This window comes from Calidris pugnax, unplaced genomic scaffold, assembly GCF_001431845.1.
Source record: "Calidris pugnax isolate Ruff unplaced genomic scaffold, ASM143184v1 scaffold9, whole genome shotgun sequence".
NCBI lineage: Eukaryota > Metazoa > Chordata > Aves > Charadriiformes > Scolopacidae > Calidris > Calidris pugnax.
Genome location: NW_015090778.1, coordinates 3,741,686 through 3,757,372, shown reverse-complemented (window position 1 = coordinate 3,757,372; position 15,687 = coordinate 3,741,686). Strand labels below are relative to the sequence as shown.

The 15,687-nt window shown below is 37.3% G+C and overlaps 1 protein-coding gene across 1 annotated transcript in view; it reads right to left on the bottom strand.

The window, feature by feature from the left end:
* Window positions 1–6,259: 6,259 nt before the first annotated feature.
* CA10 (carbonic anhydrase X) overlaps window positions 6,260–15,687 on the bottom strand; it is a 190,628-nt gene continuing 181,200 nt past the window's right edge. The window contains exons 7-9 of the mRNA XM_014949534.1: window positions 10,873–11,027; window positions 8,345–8,519; window positions 6,260–7,482 (exon numbers count right to left, since the gene is read on the bottom strand). Of these exons, the coding sequence (XP_014805020.1) occupies window positions 7,460–7,482; window positions 8,345–8,519; window positions 10,873–11,027 (353 nt within the window). The 3' untranslated portion in view covers window positions 6,260–7,459. The remainder of the gene's footprint in view (window positions 7,483–8,344; window positions 8,520–10,872; window positions 11,028–15,687) is intronic.

Here is a 15,687-nt window from a genome sequence, read left to right as displayed (position 1 = left end):
CCCGACTGTATCAGTCCACCAAAAAGCAGAGCTGCATTAATGTTTCCGTTTGAATCATTTCAAGTCCCTACAGAAACTTCACCCAGGGTAACTATGTCCTCAGGCATTTCCTGGGCTTACAAGAAAGTATGTCCCATATGAAGAAGTTATCTCTATTTGTATGTAGGACAAGTGACATGTAAGGAGGTGAGGGAAGAGTCAATTCCCAAAACTTGAAGGCTGGAATTATTTTGTACCTGCTTCATCATTTGTATTTTGAATTATTTTGGGATTTATCAGGAGTTTTAAGAGTCAAAGTGCCATTGGTCTGTAATTTGGATTAGATGATTTAAGATTTCTAAAGGGGATATTCGCTTTAGTTAGTTCATATGCCTTAAGGAGAGGCTATGAAGAGCAGTCCCTGTTGCTGCTGCGGGTCATATGGCAGAGTTTCAGTCATTTATTTTTTAACGCAAGCATTTCAGCTGGCCATCTGTGTTGAAGGAATGTGGACAGCATTTGGGTGAAATGTTTGTTAATGGAGTTCAACTTCTGTAAATTTTTCTGCAGCTCATAGAACTCAGATAAAAATAAACATTTAATGAATGAAGCTTCCAGTATGGTAAGACTTTGGCATAAGTGTCTGAAAATGTCATTATTTGTATTGCTGTCAAATTTTAAATTATTCCTGAAAGAAGGCAGAAAGCTGAAATCATCTTGCTGCTGTATTATTTGATCTTTTCCCTCTGTCCTGAATTTTTCCCTTAATGATAAATTTTTTTCCCTTGGGATTTGCCTGAATTCTCTTTTCTGCTCTTATGCTAATGACTTTCTATGTTGTCTTAACATACCTTAATAAGGTTTTTATCACATATTTGAATATTAATATGGTGTTTCCTCATCGTGTTGACATATTCCCACCTCTTTACCATATGTAACTTACAATCACTTACTCATCTTGCAAGTTAAATCTGGCAGTAATCCAAGAGTCTTTTAGGCCATGGGTCTGAAGTGCTACTGTTAAAGAGGAGTTATCTTTCCCTATCAAATGGTCAACTGCTTAAAAAAACCAAAGAAAAATTTTAAAAATTGAAAAGTATCTTTTCTAGATGTATACGTAAATGGCACCCCCTTGTTCTTTTGTTTTTTGTCTTTTTAATCAACTTGAATTTACTAGTGTTGTTAGTAGAACTTCATGCTTGTTCACTTCCATTATTTGCACTTTGGGAGGGGGAAAAACCAACGTTTTTTAAAAATAATTTTTCTAGTGCTATTTTTTGTCTCTTCCTAGGGGTCTAATTATTGCACAACCAGGTACCACAAATTTCCTGGGTGGATTGGTTGGTTGTTTTTCTCTAGTCAATTAATCTTTTCATTGAGTTCTGGGTTCCTCCCTCCCCTTGCCTTTTCCTCCTCTTTCCACTGTCTCATAGTTCAGCATACCAACAGATTTCAGTGTCAAGGATTTTGTTCAACTTAGACTGTATGACTGCAAAGGACCCTAAGCCAAAGCAACGAAGAGAGGTGTTTAAACAAATCTTCAAGTTTCACTCAAAACTTGCATATGGAGCTGAATTTCTCAGGCGATCTTTACTTCCATCACCCCTGGGAAAAATGCCACTAAGGTGGAACAAAAATAGCAGGAATAAACCTTGAACTGTCTAGAAGAGTGGAGTGTTCTGAATCCTGGCACTTCAGAGAAGTTTGGAGATGAGACACTGTCCTTGTAAGACATAACCCTGATGCAGGTGAGTCAGGGTACAACAAACATATTTACAGTGGCTCATAATTAAATCCTTCATGATTTGTGTTTTGATTGCCCTCTCTTTTCCTCAGCTAATCCTACCTCATTGTAACACAAGAGTGCTTTGGCCTTTGGACATTAGCTTTGTGTGTATTAAGTTCCAAGTAGTCTAAACTAGCACACAGGTGTGCAGCAGGACAGTAAACAAAGCAAATGCCAGAGGTACTTCTGGCAGATTGATTTCTTTGCAGAGCCCTAGAAATAGATTCACAAAAGCACCTGATACAGCATTGAGGAGGCACATCTGGGATGAAGTCAAGGATTTGGAATTCTATTTCTGCATTTGAGCACATGGCCTGGGTGCAAATACCTGGAAGTCTCAGATAATGGGATCTCTTTGCTAGATGTTGACTGTCCCCTTGGCTGGGTATAGCCACCCGAGGCTCATCACCCAAGGCTCACCCAAGATTTATCACCTTAGCTTCATTCTGGGGCGACTATAGTCTTTTTCAGCTGTAACTTTGTTCCACTTCGATTTACTTTTGACTCTTTCTTACTCTTTTTTTACACTTTCTTCCTTTATGGGGTGGAACCATCTGCCTAAATTCATAAACTGTGATTTTAATGGTTTTTTTCTTTCTATTTTTCTATGTCTTCTAAGGATTTTTTTTCTCTACTTAAATACTAAGGGTTATTTTCCCATCCATAGAAGATTTATTATCCTGTTTTTCATTTTCTGCTCTGAGTATGTGTTTGACACCTATTTAGTTATTAGACTTGGAAGCCTGACACTTTAGGAAACAGAAAATGTTTGCCTGCATTATGTTTTGTATTATAAATGGTTCTTGTTCTTCACTCTGCAAACAGGCTCCTTGAATAATTTTACGGTACACTGTTGAGAACTGCGGTAAGCCATTTGCTAGTAAATCAGCATTTCTTACAGCAAACTCTCTATGCTTTGTCAGCCATTACATCTAGGGAATAAAAATCTAATAAAAAAAAAAACAAAACAAAACAAAAAAAGAAATCAAAACATGGAGCAGTTAGGCTGAACTCAAAAAATTTATACTGTTTTGAGTGTAGGATATAAGCACCTGCTATTTTTTGGGTAGTGTCCAGTACTAAAGCTTTGAGATGTACAACAGAACATGCAAAACATCTGCCTTTTTGCTGCATTTTGGGTATTTGGAATAAAATATGCTCATCAGTTACAGTTTTTCCTTCAGTTCTTGACATCTGGGGAAGGTTCAGCTCCTGAAAGCAGTGGCCTAGGGAAGTCTCAGCTTTATTTTCAGGTTGTGATGGAATTTCAGTACTCTTAACCCTGCATAATTTAAAGAATAAAAAATGTAAACAACCCTCCTCCTTTATATTAAAGATATGAGGAATACCTTAAATGTTGGAGAGGTTTTATTCGCTTTTTGGTCTTGGCCTTTTAGGTGCAATCATATCCTGCTTTCCAGCTTATCATCATCAATTAATAGATGTAGCAGCTCTTCCTATATTATTAAGTTTTTTAATTGCAGCAGAAATATATTGATTACACCAACAGTTAATATCAAGAGATTTGCCAACTTTTGGATTTTTATGGTAGGATTGTGATTCTGTGGGGCAAGCCCTTATTCCATTGTTCAGATCTGCTTATAATTCTGAAAGGGAAGGCTAGTGTTGGACGTAGCAAGGTGTGAACCCCCCCGAAAACCAAAATGGGGAGAGGGAGGGCCTATCCGAAGCAGGAAGGATTCTGAAGTATTATCCTAAGGCTTTTTTTCTTGTTTTATAACAAATGTTTTGAAAATTCCTTTGAAAATTGAAACACCACTGGATGCAAAGTACTTAAACGGGTGTTGGCTGCTGGCAGCCCATTTCCACCAGGCCCCCAGTGTCTCAGGTGCCTGACAAACTAATGTCTTAAGAGCAGCAGTTATTGTTGGTATTTCTTAAGGCCAAGATGTGGAACGGTGTATGGATGCTCAAAGCAAGCGGTGCTATTCATAAAAACATGAAATTGGGTGATTAAGTTCTTCTGATTTTTGCTGGTCAGCTTGCGTTTTTAATTGAGTTGCTTGCCCAAGTTTGAGTTTCTGGACCAGTGCAGGGGGGGCACAGCCTCGCACACCTTCAAGTGCAACCATTCTCAGCCTCGCTGGAGGCTGCCAGTGCCTTTATCTCAGGTTTTTCTGCACCGTTTCCCTCACCCTCACTTCTTTCAGAGTATAGACTTTATAGAGAAATGAGAGATTTTAAATGGTGAGAAAGGTTGGGGGATGTGTTTTTGTGGGGGTTTTTTGTTTTGATTCATAGAAGTTTGTTATATTATAAAATATCCAAGGATCCGACAGATTCTTGAGAATTTTATCTGCTGGTTCAGTTTTCAGGGCTGGAATAGTGGAAGGACAGAAATGTGTGGTATCTGTAGGTACGATTATGCTGAAGGTCTTTGCTTTTTGCTTTCAACCCACAGATTCTATTTAGTTCTTATTTTCTGTAGAGAAGTAGCTTTTCCTTTTGATTAAAGGAAAAACTGAGCTTGTAAAATTTGGCTAAGTATTACATTTTTTTTTCAAATATGACTTGAAGCAGAGGCTTTTACAGTACCGTAGTTTTGAATTTTCTCATGCTTTTTCTCATCAAAATAGCTTGATAAGTTTGGTACCTGGTTTGATATCATGTTTTTAGATCAAATCTGAGCATTTCCTCCCAGTGTAGGTTCTTAATGTCTGTTATAATCATGGTGTGGCAACCTAGTCCTGCCTGTGGTGTTGATTCTTCGAGGACTGCTGCCAGGTTTATATTCCCTGCCGGGTAGCTCGTGCCTGTACTGAGCCTTATCACAAGCAAGGAGCCTCACTCGTAATCTGGATTGTTTCAGCAGGGATGGTATCAAGGCCACACATTCAGCACTTATTACAAAGTCCTGAGCTCTGTGTGCAGCCAGACTCGTGGTGAGCGTTGTGGACGGAAAGCACTCAAGTTGAAGGGATTACTACATGTACATGTTGCCGTGCTGTGTAGACTGAATATCGGAAGATTGTCTCTGTGCCAACTGTTTGATACTGAAACTTTATCTTTTTGCTTAAAGGCTTTGTGATAAAGTGTGGTTTCCTTTAGATGTTCAGTGTCTCTTGACGCAGAGAGATGTACCTGATCTGAAAAACCTGGAGCTAGGTGTCTAGATTTGAGTACTTAAGAAATGTGAGAAATACACAAGATACTTAATTCTAAGCTTTGGTTTGGTCTATTTCTACTGCAATCTATTATTAAAACACAAACAAATCCTGGCAAGATGGAATTCACTAGTACACAAAATGGAGTTTGAAATGTTGACAAATATATTTGTGGTGTCCCAGTATGATTGCACTATTTCTCTATTTGCAGGGCTCCTATACTGCAGCCTCACCTAATCCAAAGCACAGCATGACTCCTTCCTAGGACTAGTCTCTTCTATCATATCTCTCCCTCCTCTTAAATCCCTTCAATCAGCTTTCAGTAAAATAGAAAATAGGTTTTATTACTTATTAAAAGTTTTATAATGGAGGCCTGTCTTATCTTCCCTACCTTCTGTCGCTGGCAAACTTGGATCAACAGCTGCTAGATATTTGTCCAAAAGTATAGATCGAAGCATTGTATATTTTGTGCTCTCAGTAACTTTATTGTAAAACCTTAACAATCCCGGGAGAAGCTTCAAAAAAACCCCAAACCACCCAAACAAGTAGTGCGAACAATCCCAACACCACGTGTTCAAAAGTTACAGATCACTATGGCAACCTAAAAATATTAAATGTGTGTGACTTGTGGTTTTCATTTTTTATTAGCTAGATATATCTAAGATGAAAATTTAGCTTTATTTCAGCCGCAAAAGTTGACAATATTAATCTACAGTGTAATAGTCACTGTGTGATGTTACTGTAGCTGCGTTGTGGATTTTTCAGATCACTGCACAGTGTTAAGCTGGTATATGGAAGTAATTTGAAATGCTCAAAATGAAATAGCTCAAGGATCAGGTACTATATATGTGCTAATAGGATCCTGGGCCAGGGTCATAAGCTCAGAACCCTACTACAAATATGGCATCGCTGTGTCACAGCCCTTCTGGGCCAGCCCCGTCTCTTTAACTAGTGATTTCTCTGCATCTTTCACTGAGGAGCTGAATTGTTGACAACTTTGGGTTCCTTACAGGTTTCCATCTACACCCATGTATCTGCTTTAGGAGTCCCCTGAAGGCCAGACATGCACGTTTTCATGTCACAAACAAAGTCACACAAAAATTGCAACCGTTCCAAACTACTGTCTGCAATGTAGACTCGAGATTTTCCTATCTGATGCTACCTGCATTTCCCATTTGATATAAACAATTCATTGATCAGGTGTGGTACTTCTAAGCTTCATTTTATTTTTTGTGAATGTTAACATGTTATAAAGTGAGTGTTAGGAAAGGAATAGTATGAGGTCTGTCCCCTCTCCAGATTTTTTTAAAAAAATAAGTAAAAAAAATAAATTCCCTTAATGTGCAAGAAAGTCAAACATGCTACGTGAACTTGTTAAACACATTTATTGAGTTCTTGACAGTAACCAAACACAGTGAATGACCATTATAAACAAGAAAAAAGGCATTCGCTTTTACTTGGTCAGCTCCTGCTTTACCTGTAAAGAAAAGGTATCTTTTTCCACCACCAATGTACAGGATTTGAATTTGTTTGTCCCAATAATGGATTCAGCAGAGAAAATGGTAATTTTGTTGTTGTTTCAACTGCTTTGTGCTTCTGAGCCCAGCTCCTATTAATGATGGACCATAAAGTGGAGTTAAAGTTATACTAGTTTTAAGTGCATTCCTAATTGCCATTAACTCACTTAAATTGGCTGCAAACAAATAAATGAAGTAAAAAAAAAAAAAAAAAGGAAAAGAAAAAAAGAAAAAGAAAAGCACAAATGCAGCCACAAGTAGTAGAGGCTTATTATTTCAGAAAGGAAAAAATAAATCAAAGCAAGTTTGCTAAATTAATTTGTTAAACACATTTATTGAGTTGTTAATAGTAACCAACACAACGTATGACCTGTTGTAAAACAAGAAACAGAAAATGGATCAGTTCTGATTTTGGCAAATCCTACTACAGATATGTGACAAAGAGGGAAATATTTCAATTTCCTTTATATTCTGCAGTGATATATTTACAATACTTATCTCTCGAAGTCTGTCCCTTTTTTAATTAAATGAACAGAAAGATCATAACCTAGAAATAAGTTTCCTCTACAGTCTTCTTGTTCTGTCTTGTCAGTATCCATTAATGATAGTGAAATAATGAGAGCTTTCCAAGGATTACTTGGCACACAGAACACAACTCCACTTTGATGCTGTACCGAGCCACCTTTTTTCTTTCTTTTTTTTTTTATTTTTATTTTTTTTTTTAATCTCAGGGAGGGGGGAAAAGAGGAAGAATTTCATATGTACAAAGGCTGAAAAGTCTTTCTCTGTGAAGCTAAATTAGTTCAGGAAAACTGTATCAAAATTGTAATCACATTTACTGTAATATTGTCTTTTTATTTTTTTTTTTTGATTACCACCGATCATTATGAATGAATTTTTAGTTGAGTTTCCAACATGGCAGCTCTTTTCCTACAGCACGTTTGCACATGCTGCGGTGAACCCAAAGAGAGTGAGGTTGGGTGCATTCTAGATTATGTCAATTCACAGTAGTAGCATTCCACTGAGGTTATGGGTTCTGCCTGCTCTCTTACTTACTTGAGGAGCCATTCATTTACTGAAAGGAAAGAGAAACAAAACAAAAACAATTATGCTTCAATAAACTCCACATATGAAACTGCTTGGATTTAACACTGTATTAGGCACTCAAACTGTCTTGAAAAAGCCAGGAGGCTGAATTTCCTCCTCTTTCTGGAAAAGAATTAAATCTGAATGACTATTTCTTTCAAGTGTTGTAACTCAGGCATCAGCCTTGCTCCTGAAAATGTGCTTTCTTTTCCGCCCTTCAATAGCACTCCTTCATAACCATAATATTATAGGTAAGAAGGCACTTTTATGCCTTTTTTGCCGGGAACATAACTGTGTGTGCATAGATAAAGATGCGTAAGACGCATTGCAGCTCAGTTGTAAGCCCCCAGCTCTGGCAGTGTAAGACTATCAGCAGGAGACTGGGTTGGTTTATTTGTTTAATACTCATTGCGTAATACAAACCTTTCCAGTTTGGGTGTTTGTTATGGTGGTGCACCTCTAAAGTGAAATTTATTCTTCTGTCTGAGGTCAGCTGTCATCAAGACTAGCTTATCCCCCTTTTTCTTTCCAAGGTGGGTAAAAAAGAGCAAAATGCACTTTGTAAGGTGAGACGACTTTAAAATGAGGCTAGAAAACTGAAGGCCTGTCCTATTTGCTTTTTTTAAAAAAATGAGATGTCTCAGACTGGTGTTTTTTTTGTCATGCTTTTCCTGCGTGTGTCTGAGCAAGTTTCCTCATCCATTTCCAATATGCAAGTTTGACTCGTACCATTAGTCCCCCAAATCTGCAGCTTCATCTTTTTATTTGTATGCTTTATTATGCACTTGGGTTTCTCAAAGAAAAGAGCTCAGTGTAAGCATAGAAAGGATTATTCTGGAGGTAGAACGTACCTCTATACTGTAGTTTCTGTGCTCTATTGTTTGGACAATCTTTTCCCTGTAAACTAAAGTTGATATTAGTTCGGATACATCGATTGTTGAGAGGCTGGACTGGTCTGAAATTGTCGCTCATGCTCAGAAATATCTGTGATGGCTGATTCTGGCTTAGCAGTCGTAAAGAATGCATCTATACAAAATACAAAACAAGGATTTTTAGTACCGGTCTTTCATGTAAGCAAACAACATACAACACTATTAAATAGACTGCTTAATAAGTGAAAGTTAAACAGAATTTTAGTCAGAGGTGGGTTGAAAGAGTTAACTTGAGGTAAAAACATTCCTTCTGTGGTCCTCTGTTTCTGAGCCCCATTTTAAACCAAGTAACTAGTTTTGTGTGGAGAAAATGAAAATGGTGTGAGGTGACCTTGGCTGCTCAGAGAACAAATGGAATCCAGAGTACTGGATGGCAGCAGCTGGTGCAGAGGAAATGAACTTGATGAATGACAAGAGCTAATTTCCTAAGTTTTGTAGCTATTAGTGTAGCTTCCAGTTGAGAAGGCATTTTTGGATGATGGTACTCAAGAACCAGCTATGGCCAGTCGGGATGGAAAGGATTACTGACAGTCATGCTGCTGAAGTCATGAAATTAATGATGTTAAAAAGTGAAATCCTCTCTCCATTGTCAGGTCTGTCTTGATACTGTCTGTGCTGTGTCTAAAGTGTTCCTATGGTAGATTCTTGCCACTTTTTGAGATGTTTTTACAGATCAGCAGAGAGAATTACTGAATCATCCAGGATTTTCAGTGTGCCTAGCAGTGGTTGGGTGCAAGCTACAAGCAGACAGCAATGGTTTTTATAATGATTATGCAACTGTGCTAAAAGCATGTTAATTGGTTCAAGTCAAACAAAACATTTCAAACTTTGTATGGGAAACTGGTGATAGAGGAAAAAAGAAAAAAGCTGCAATTTGTATATCAGAAACACTTCAAATATTTTAGCTTAAAAATATTAAAAAAAATAAATTAAGATGTTGTCTATGTCAGAGTACCATATAAGAGGTCTGGTTTTGACATATAATGTTTAAATGGGGAAATTCAGTAGCTGGGTTTTACATACTAAAAATCTTTAACAGCTTCCAGGGAAAACTTGAGCCGTGCATTACTTTATCAGTCTGAGTACACAATGTAATTAGTAAGTATTCCATGAAATCAATTTGCAGCACTAATAATGGAGGATGTAACTAACCAGAAAAGCATGACGAGGAGTAAGTATAATGAGATTGTAACCCATAGGTGCTAGCATAGACTCAAGAAATATTCTAATCTTTGTTTTGTACATTAATGTTGTAACTAAAAATGTTGCTTGTAGGAAAATGTTTGGGTGCCCTGATTGGGAAGTTCAGAATGTACAGCGTGTTTGCCTGTGCTCAGCTGTGTCATTCTCCCAAATTACCCATTTAGAAAAGAAACTAAGTGCTTTGGCTGCATCTAGACAAAATTGGACAGAAGGAATATCACGAAGATAAAACATCTCTCAGGCTTTTAAAGTCATGTTATTTACAATGTTAATATGATTTTAAATCCCAAAGTAATGTTTTGGATTGTTTTATCATTCCTCATTTCATTTCTCAGGCCAGATTGCTTCTACTGCATGCTTGGGACAGGCAGATGGTGGTTCAAGTATTCCTTCGGGATTCTAGTACGCAAGAGAATAGGTTTTAGTTTAGCTCACAGCTCCGTAGGCAACTCACTGATGGAAGCTCTGGAGAAGGCTGCATTTGTGTTAAATTTGTTGTTTTCAGATGTTAGGCCTTGAATCGTGAGTCATACAGAAATGTAGTCTTTCTGATTTTTGCACTGGTGTGTTTCCTCAACAGCATAATTTTATTATGAAATTAATTGTGTTTTCTTTTGCATAATTTATCACACTTCTTTCTAATAGGGGCTTTAATTTCCCAATTTGATTTTTTTTGAAGATATTTGCAATGTCTATCCTGTCATCTTATTCTATATTGGAAAGCACTTGCTGATCTCCTTTCAAGAAGACCCAGTATTTTGGACCTCTGTCACGTTATTGTGCTATTGATATGTATTTAAATGGCCACAAGTGTCGTGCACAGTTTGTCTGTTTCTTTCTGACCTAAGTATGGCCTATGTTATACTTAATGATCTCAGTTATTTTTGTAGAACACTGCTGTACTTGTTCTAGAATCCCCATATACCTATTCACAGAATCATAGAATAATTTAGTTTGGAAGAGACTGCTGGAAACTATTTGGTTCAAACCCTCACTGACAGTAGGGCCCACCTCAAAGTGTGTGTGTGTGTGTGTGTGCATAGATACTTAGGGAGCTCTAAATAGTTAAGAGTTTTTCGCCAAAATAAATATATTAAATGCTTTTGTAAATGGTATAAATTGCAGGCAGAGATCCCTACAGCAAAAGGTGGAATCTAATTTTTTATGTAAAGCTACAAATATATATGTTTAAAATATTCTTTTGTACCTATGCTGTATTTTGTAATTTTTTAAATTATTTTTACCTGCATCCTTGTTATGTAGACAGGTTTGTTCATTATTATCCAGCTTGCTGTTTCATAGCAGGGTGGAATTGTCATTGACCCATCATACGTAATGAAACTAGATGTCTCTGGATAAAGTTCCTCAATATTAAGCCCCTGTAGTAAGTATGCATCATCTAGAGAACAAAGAAGGAAAACAATTGAGATAAAACAATAGCTTTGCAAAACCCACACTTTTTATGTACAGTCTTTATTCTAGAACATCATCGCCAGTTTTACTGAAATATGAAGTGTAATGAACATACATTTCTGAATGCTCCAGCAGCTTGGGCAACAACAAGTAACGTGAATTCACTAAACCTTCTTGGGTTGAGTTCTTCTCTTAGATGCCCATAGGCACCTTCTGTTGAATTTAGCACAAGGGTTCACAGAGAAACTCTGAATCCACATAGAAGCTTCTTGAAGTTGCAGTTATTGATTTCGATGCAGAAGTCTTTGGAGAATGTCAACTTACCATATTTTGGAGTGATTAACAATTTTTGCTCAACAAAACCTTGGGAAGGCCAAGAGTGTTAAAACTTAATTGCCCTTCTACCACAGGAGGAACTTAAGGTTAATGCATGATAATAAAGCTGCTCAATGAAGCCTGCTGGCCTTTCATGTGCACGGTGGGGGTGGACGCAGTGCAAGCTCTCTCAGAATGCTAAAATCAGGGTGGAAAAGCACGTCAGAAAGCAGCTTATATGGGTCCCTGCTTTTATTGTAAGTCTCCCTGGGAATTAATGAGGTATCCCTCTGCAACAGAATTCAGTCCGTGGACATGTACCAAAATATAATGAGATATGGTTATATCTTTCAAAATTCATCAAAGTTCCTCAGTCTTTTCTATACTCTGTGCACTATTTCCCTTGTGTAATGCTGGCTGTACGATATTTTTGGCTGCTGTCAAAACCGGAGCTCAGATTTTCCTGCTAAATTTTAAGCTGTAGGAGTTCCTTAATAGAAAATGCTCAGGGATATACACACTTTACTTGTTACACGCTACTGATACAGTCTATCTCAGAGAAATCTGGGCTGGTTATAAGCCATCATGTGAAATCTCTTTGCATCCCTTCAGTTGCATGTAGTGTGTTCAATATGGTTCATTTGCAGAGCGAGTGCTGAAATGCTGGCACTGAAAGCTGCATATTTTGGCGTGTTTCCCCTTTCAATACACAAGACAAACTGATATTAATTTTAATGGAAAGCAAAGAAGATATCACAAGTAAAATAGAAGATACTGTTCAGACTAAAGAAAAATGTTTTAAGTGCATCTTTTAGGTCAATGACAATAATTTAGGCATTTCTGTTGGATTCTCTGATGTTTTTTGTGTAGTGTTCACTGTAAGTTTAAACAGGTTTTGGTTTTGTGGGGGATTTTTTTTTTTAAGCCAATAAACAGTTCCTTGGCCATCGGGAAAAAATTGTAAATGGAACCAAGGAAAGAAATATAAATGATAAAGAAAGCATATAAGAACTAAAAAAGAAAAGAGTAATTTAACTTGAATTTAACATATTATAGCTGAAGGACAAAACTTAGATGAACAAAATGCTTGTCTCATACTATCTAATGGCAAAAACAAGGACTGCAGACCACTGTCTTGGGCAACAGAAAATCAAAGAACACAGGCAAAACAAATGTGACTTTTTTTTTTTTATTTTGACATAGTACAGTCAACACGCTACAGGCTTCTGGGGTAGCAACATTAGTGGCTACAGCATCAGTTAAAGTGTCAAGGTGAGAGTGTAACACTTACACCACATTGATCAGTGCCTTGCAGGTATTTTGTATTTTAAATGTGTTTGTTACTTTATGAAATATAATCTTGGCATGTCCTTTCAGGTCTGTCAGAAATACAGCCTTCTACCACATTCTTGCACTTCAAGCCAGGGTAATTGCTGTGCCATATTAGCTGGGTCCTCAAGTAGAGGTGAAAGTGCTATTAGTGTCTTGTAGGTGGCTGACTGTGACCTTTTTTAACGTGCTCAACCTTCACTGCCCCATGGCCTGGGTTACACAGTCTTTCTAAACCCAAAGTTTTCCAGACAAAAATGTGAAACCATTGCTATGGTATTAGAGTCAAAACACTGTTGAACTTTAAAACCTAGAAATGACTGAATACACCTGTGTCCTATTCATTAAAAACACTATTTGGAGTGCAGTGGTAATTTTGCTAGAATTATACGAGAAGAGAATGAATGCATCTTTTCAACCCAGTGCCTGTTTTCAATGAGTCATCACACATTTTTCCCTTTCCCACATGAACATCCTGTTCATTATTTATGAACCATGGAGAGTGGTGTGTTAGCTCCAAATGGCATGGAGTCAGTCAGAATAGATAGTTTCAAACTCTAAGGACCAAATGTGCTTTGTCACATTCATACTGACTTCAGTTGGGCTAAAAAGGTTTAAATAAGGTAGTGTTTTCCCTGAAACCTTTGCTAGGAGATGGAAAGCTAACTAAAGATTAATGTAGATGAGGGATATTGATGAGAGAGAGAGATGTGTGTCTATTTTGTGTGCGCCACATTCTAGTTGACTAATTTGTACTCAGAGGAGTGCACAGATTATTAACAATAATTATTGTATGGGGCATGGTCCTCCTACTCATTCAGGTAAGCCTGATGTGTGCCAGTGCTCTCAAGATCAGGAGAGATGCTCTCCTTAGCCTTATTGAGCTTTGGATCAACTGCTTGGGTACCTTGTTTGCATACTGAGGACCTACAAAATGCGTGGACAAAATGCGTCTCCTACTGGCACCCAGCATTGAAATGGCTTCAAACCTGGTTCATTGCCTCTGTCTTCACTTAGAAAATGTTTAAGCAGAGAGAGAAAATTATACGTAATGTCAAAACCTATCAGTTGTGATTAATGGGAAACTGGAGGAAAATATCACTTGAGGAAAAGGGGAAGATAGGGGTGAATGAAATAAGAGTTTGGCCAAGTAAAAGCAGTATTTATTCATGCCTGTATATGGGTTGTAGTTCCATGGGAAGTCAGATGACTCCATGAGTGTGGCCTGAGAAAAGACTACAGAATAAGCGCTTGGTTATCAGCATTTTTTCCGTGAACAGCTCTGCTGATTCCCCTTCCCCACATCTCGATACAGGTTTCCCATTCTGGAAGTGAAACAGAGCTGGTGGGTTTGCGCTACGGTTAGACTGTAACACTTTCATGTCTTGTTTTGTATTTATTGCAAGTATGCAGTTCAAAACTGTCAAAATCACCATGTGTGATCTCTTGCCAGTAGTAAACTTTCTTTAATATCCCATTCAGCCTTTACTGGATTCTCAGCATCACTCCTATCTACAGCACACATTCTGTTTATCTTGATCTGCTTGAGCCATAGGGTGATTTCTGAACTCATGAACATTTCTCTATATAAATTAGATCTCATGTCATATTCATTTACATAAAGACCTTGACTCTGACAATTTTCTTAGATGATGGAAATCCTCTTCTTTTATGCCTGGCTTTGTAATAGGCCTGTGAGGTGTGCTTTCACAGCAAATTCCATGTATGTTCTCTTTAAAACAATAGTATTTATAGGGAATATATTATTTACTGAATGATGGAAGGTCAATTTGATTTTGAAGTTCATATCATAATAATCCAAAACCAGCAAGTACAACTCTGACTGGATTAAATTTAAAGGGCAAGGAATGTAGAGATCCTCAGCTTTTTAATCCTGAAACGGAGTTTCTCCATTTACCAGCCTTCACCAGTCACTTGGACCCAGGCTGACAAAGACTCATTGTGAGCACCTGAGGTCAGTCTCTTGGGACCTGCTTGGAGACTGCTGAGCTTTTACTGCTTGTGACAGGAGCTGCAAGAGCTCAGTCCTGCAGAGAGTGAACTGAAACATGAACCTTGAGAAATAAATATTTTGGGAAATAAAAGACTAATATTAAAGATTAACCTGGAAAAGCTTAATCTCTTTAAACTGGAGTACTTTATTCACTTGTACATTATCTATTAAATAGTTAAAGATTGAATTTGAGGAAATTCAGAATTTTATGGCTCTTCTACCTAGCTGAAAATGTGGCAGTATCTTGACAAGGAATAACAACCCCAAATATTCATATGGAATTTTGGGAATCTAAAATGTTATTTCTTTCCAATGTTAAGCAAACAGTGGGTAAAAGCTAATGTAGCATAACTGTTCTGAAAGAAAACTAACTTATCCCCTCAAATGTCATACTTAAAGAGGAATATTAAAGCAATTTTTCTTTAGCGGTATTCACATAGCTTCTGACTAAAGCCTGTTTGAGAGAACATTTGTTTCAACTAGTTTACAGTAGATTCTTTGGGCTGTGATAACAGAGTAAAATAAGCATTTTAAATCTGCTTAAAAATTCCTTGGGGTCCACTTTACTTTTCTGTAGCCATCAATATCTAGGAGTAGAAATTCCCCTTTCAATGTGTTTTGCTCATGGAACTTTCATGCAGCAGCATAGATAGCTCTTAATTTTGTTGTTGTTCTTTTTTTTTTTTTTTTTTTTAAAAAAGATTAGAAATCACCATGAATTAGAAAGAAATACCTTAAGGAAGAAAAATTGACCATTTTACTTGTTTTGTGAGTGCCTATGGACTGGAAAGGCTTAATTCTGATGCCTTGTGTAGACTTCAAGTGCAGAAGTCAGCACACATCTTGAGAAATCAGCTGCTCTGAGTGAGCAAGAGGTGTTTTACAAGATTTTCTAGTGTCTGTAAAAAATCATCAAAGAAATTAACTTAAATCTTTCGTTTTCTCTTTAAGGCAAGTCATTTGGATCTCTTTCAATAATAATAACAAT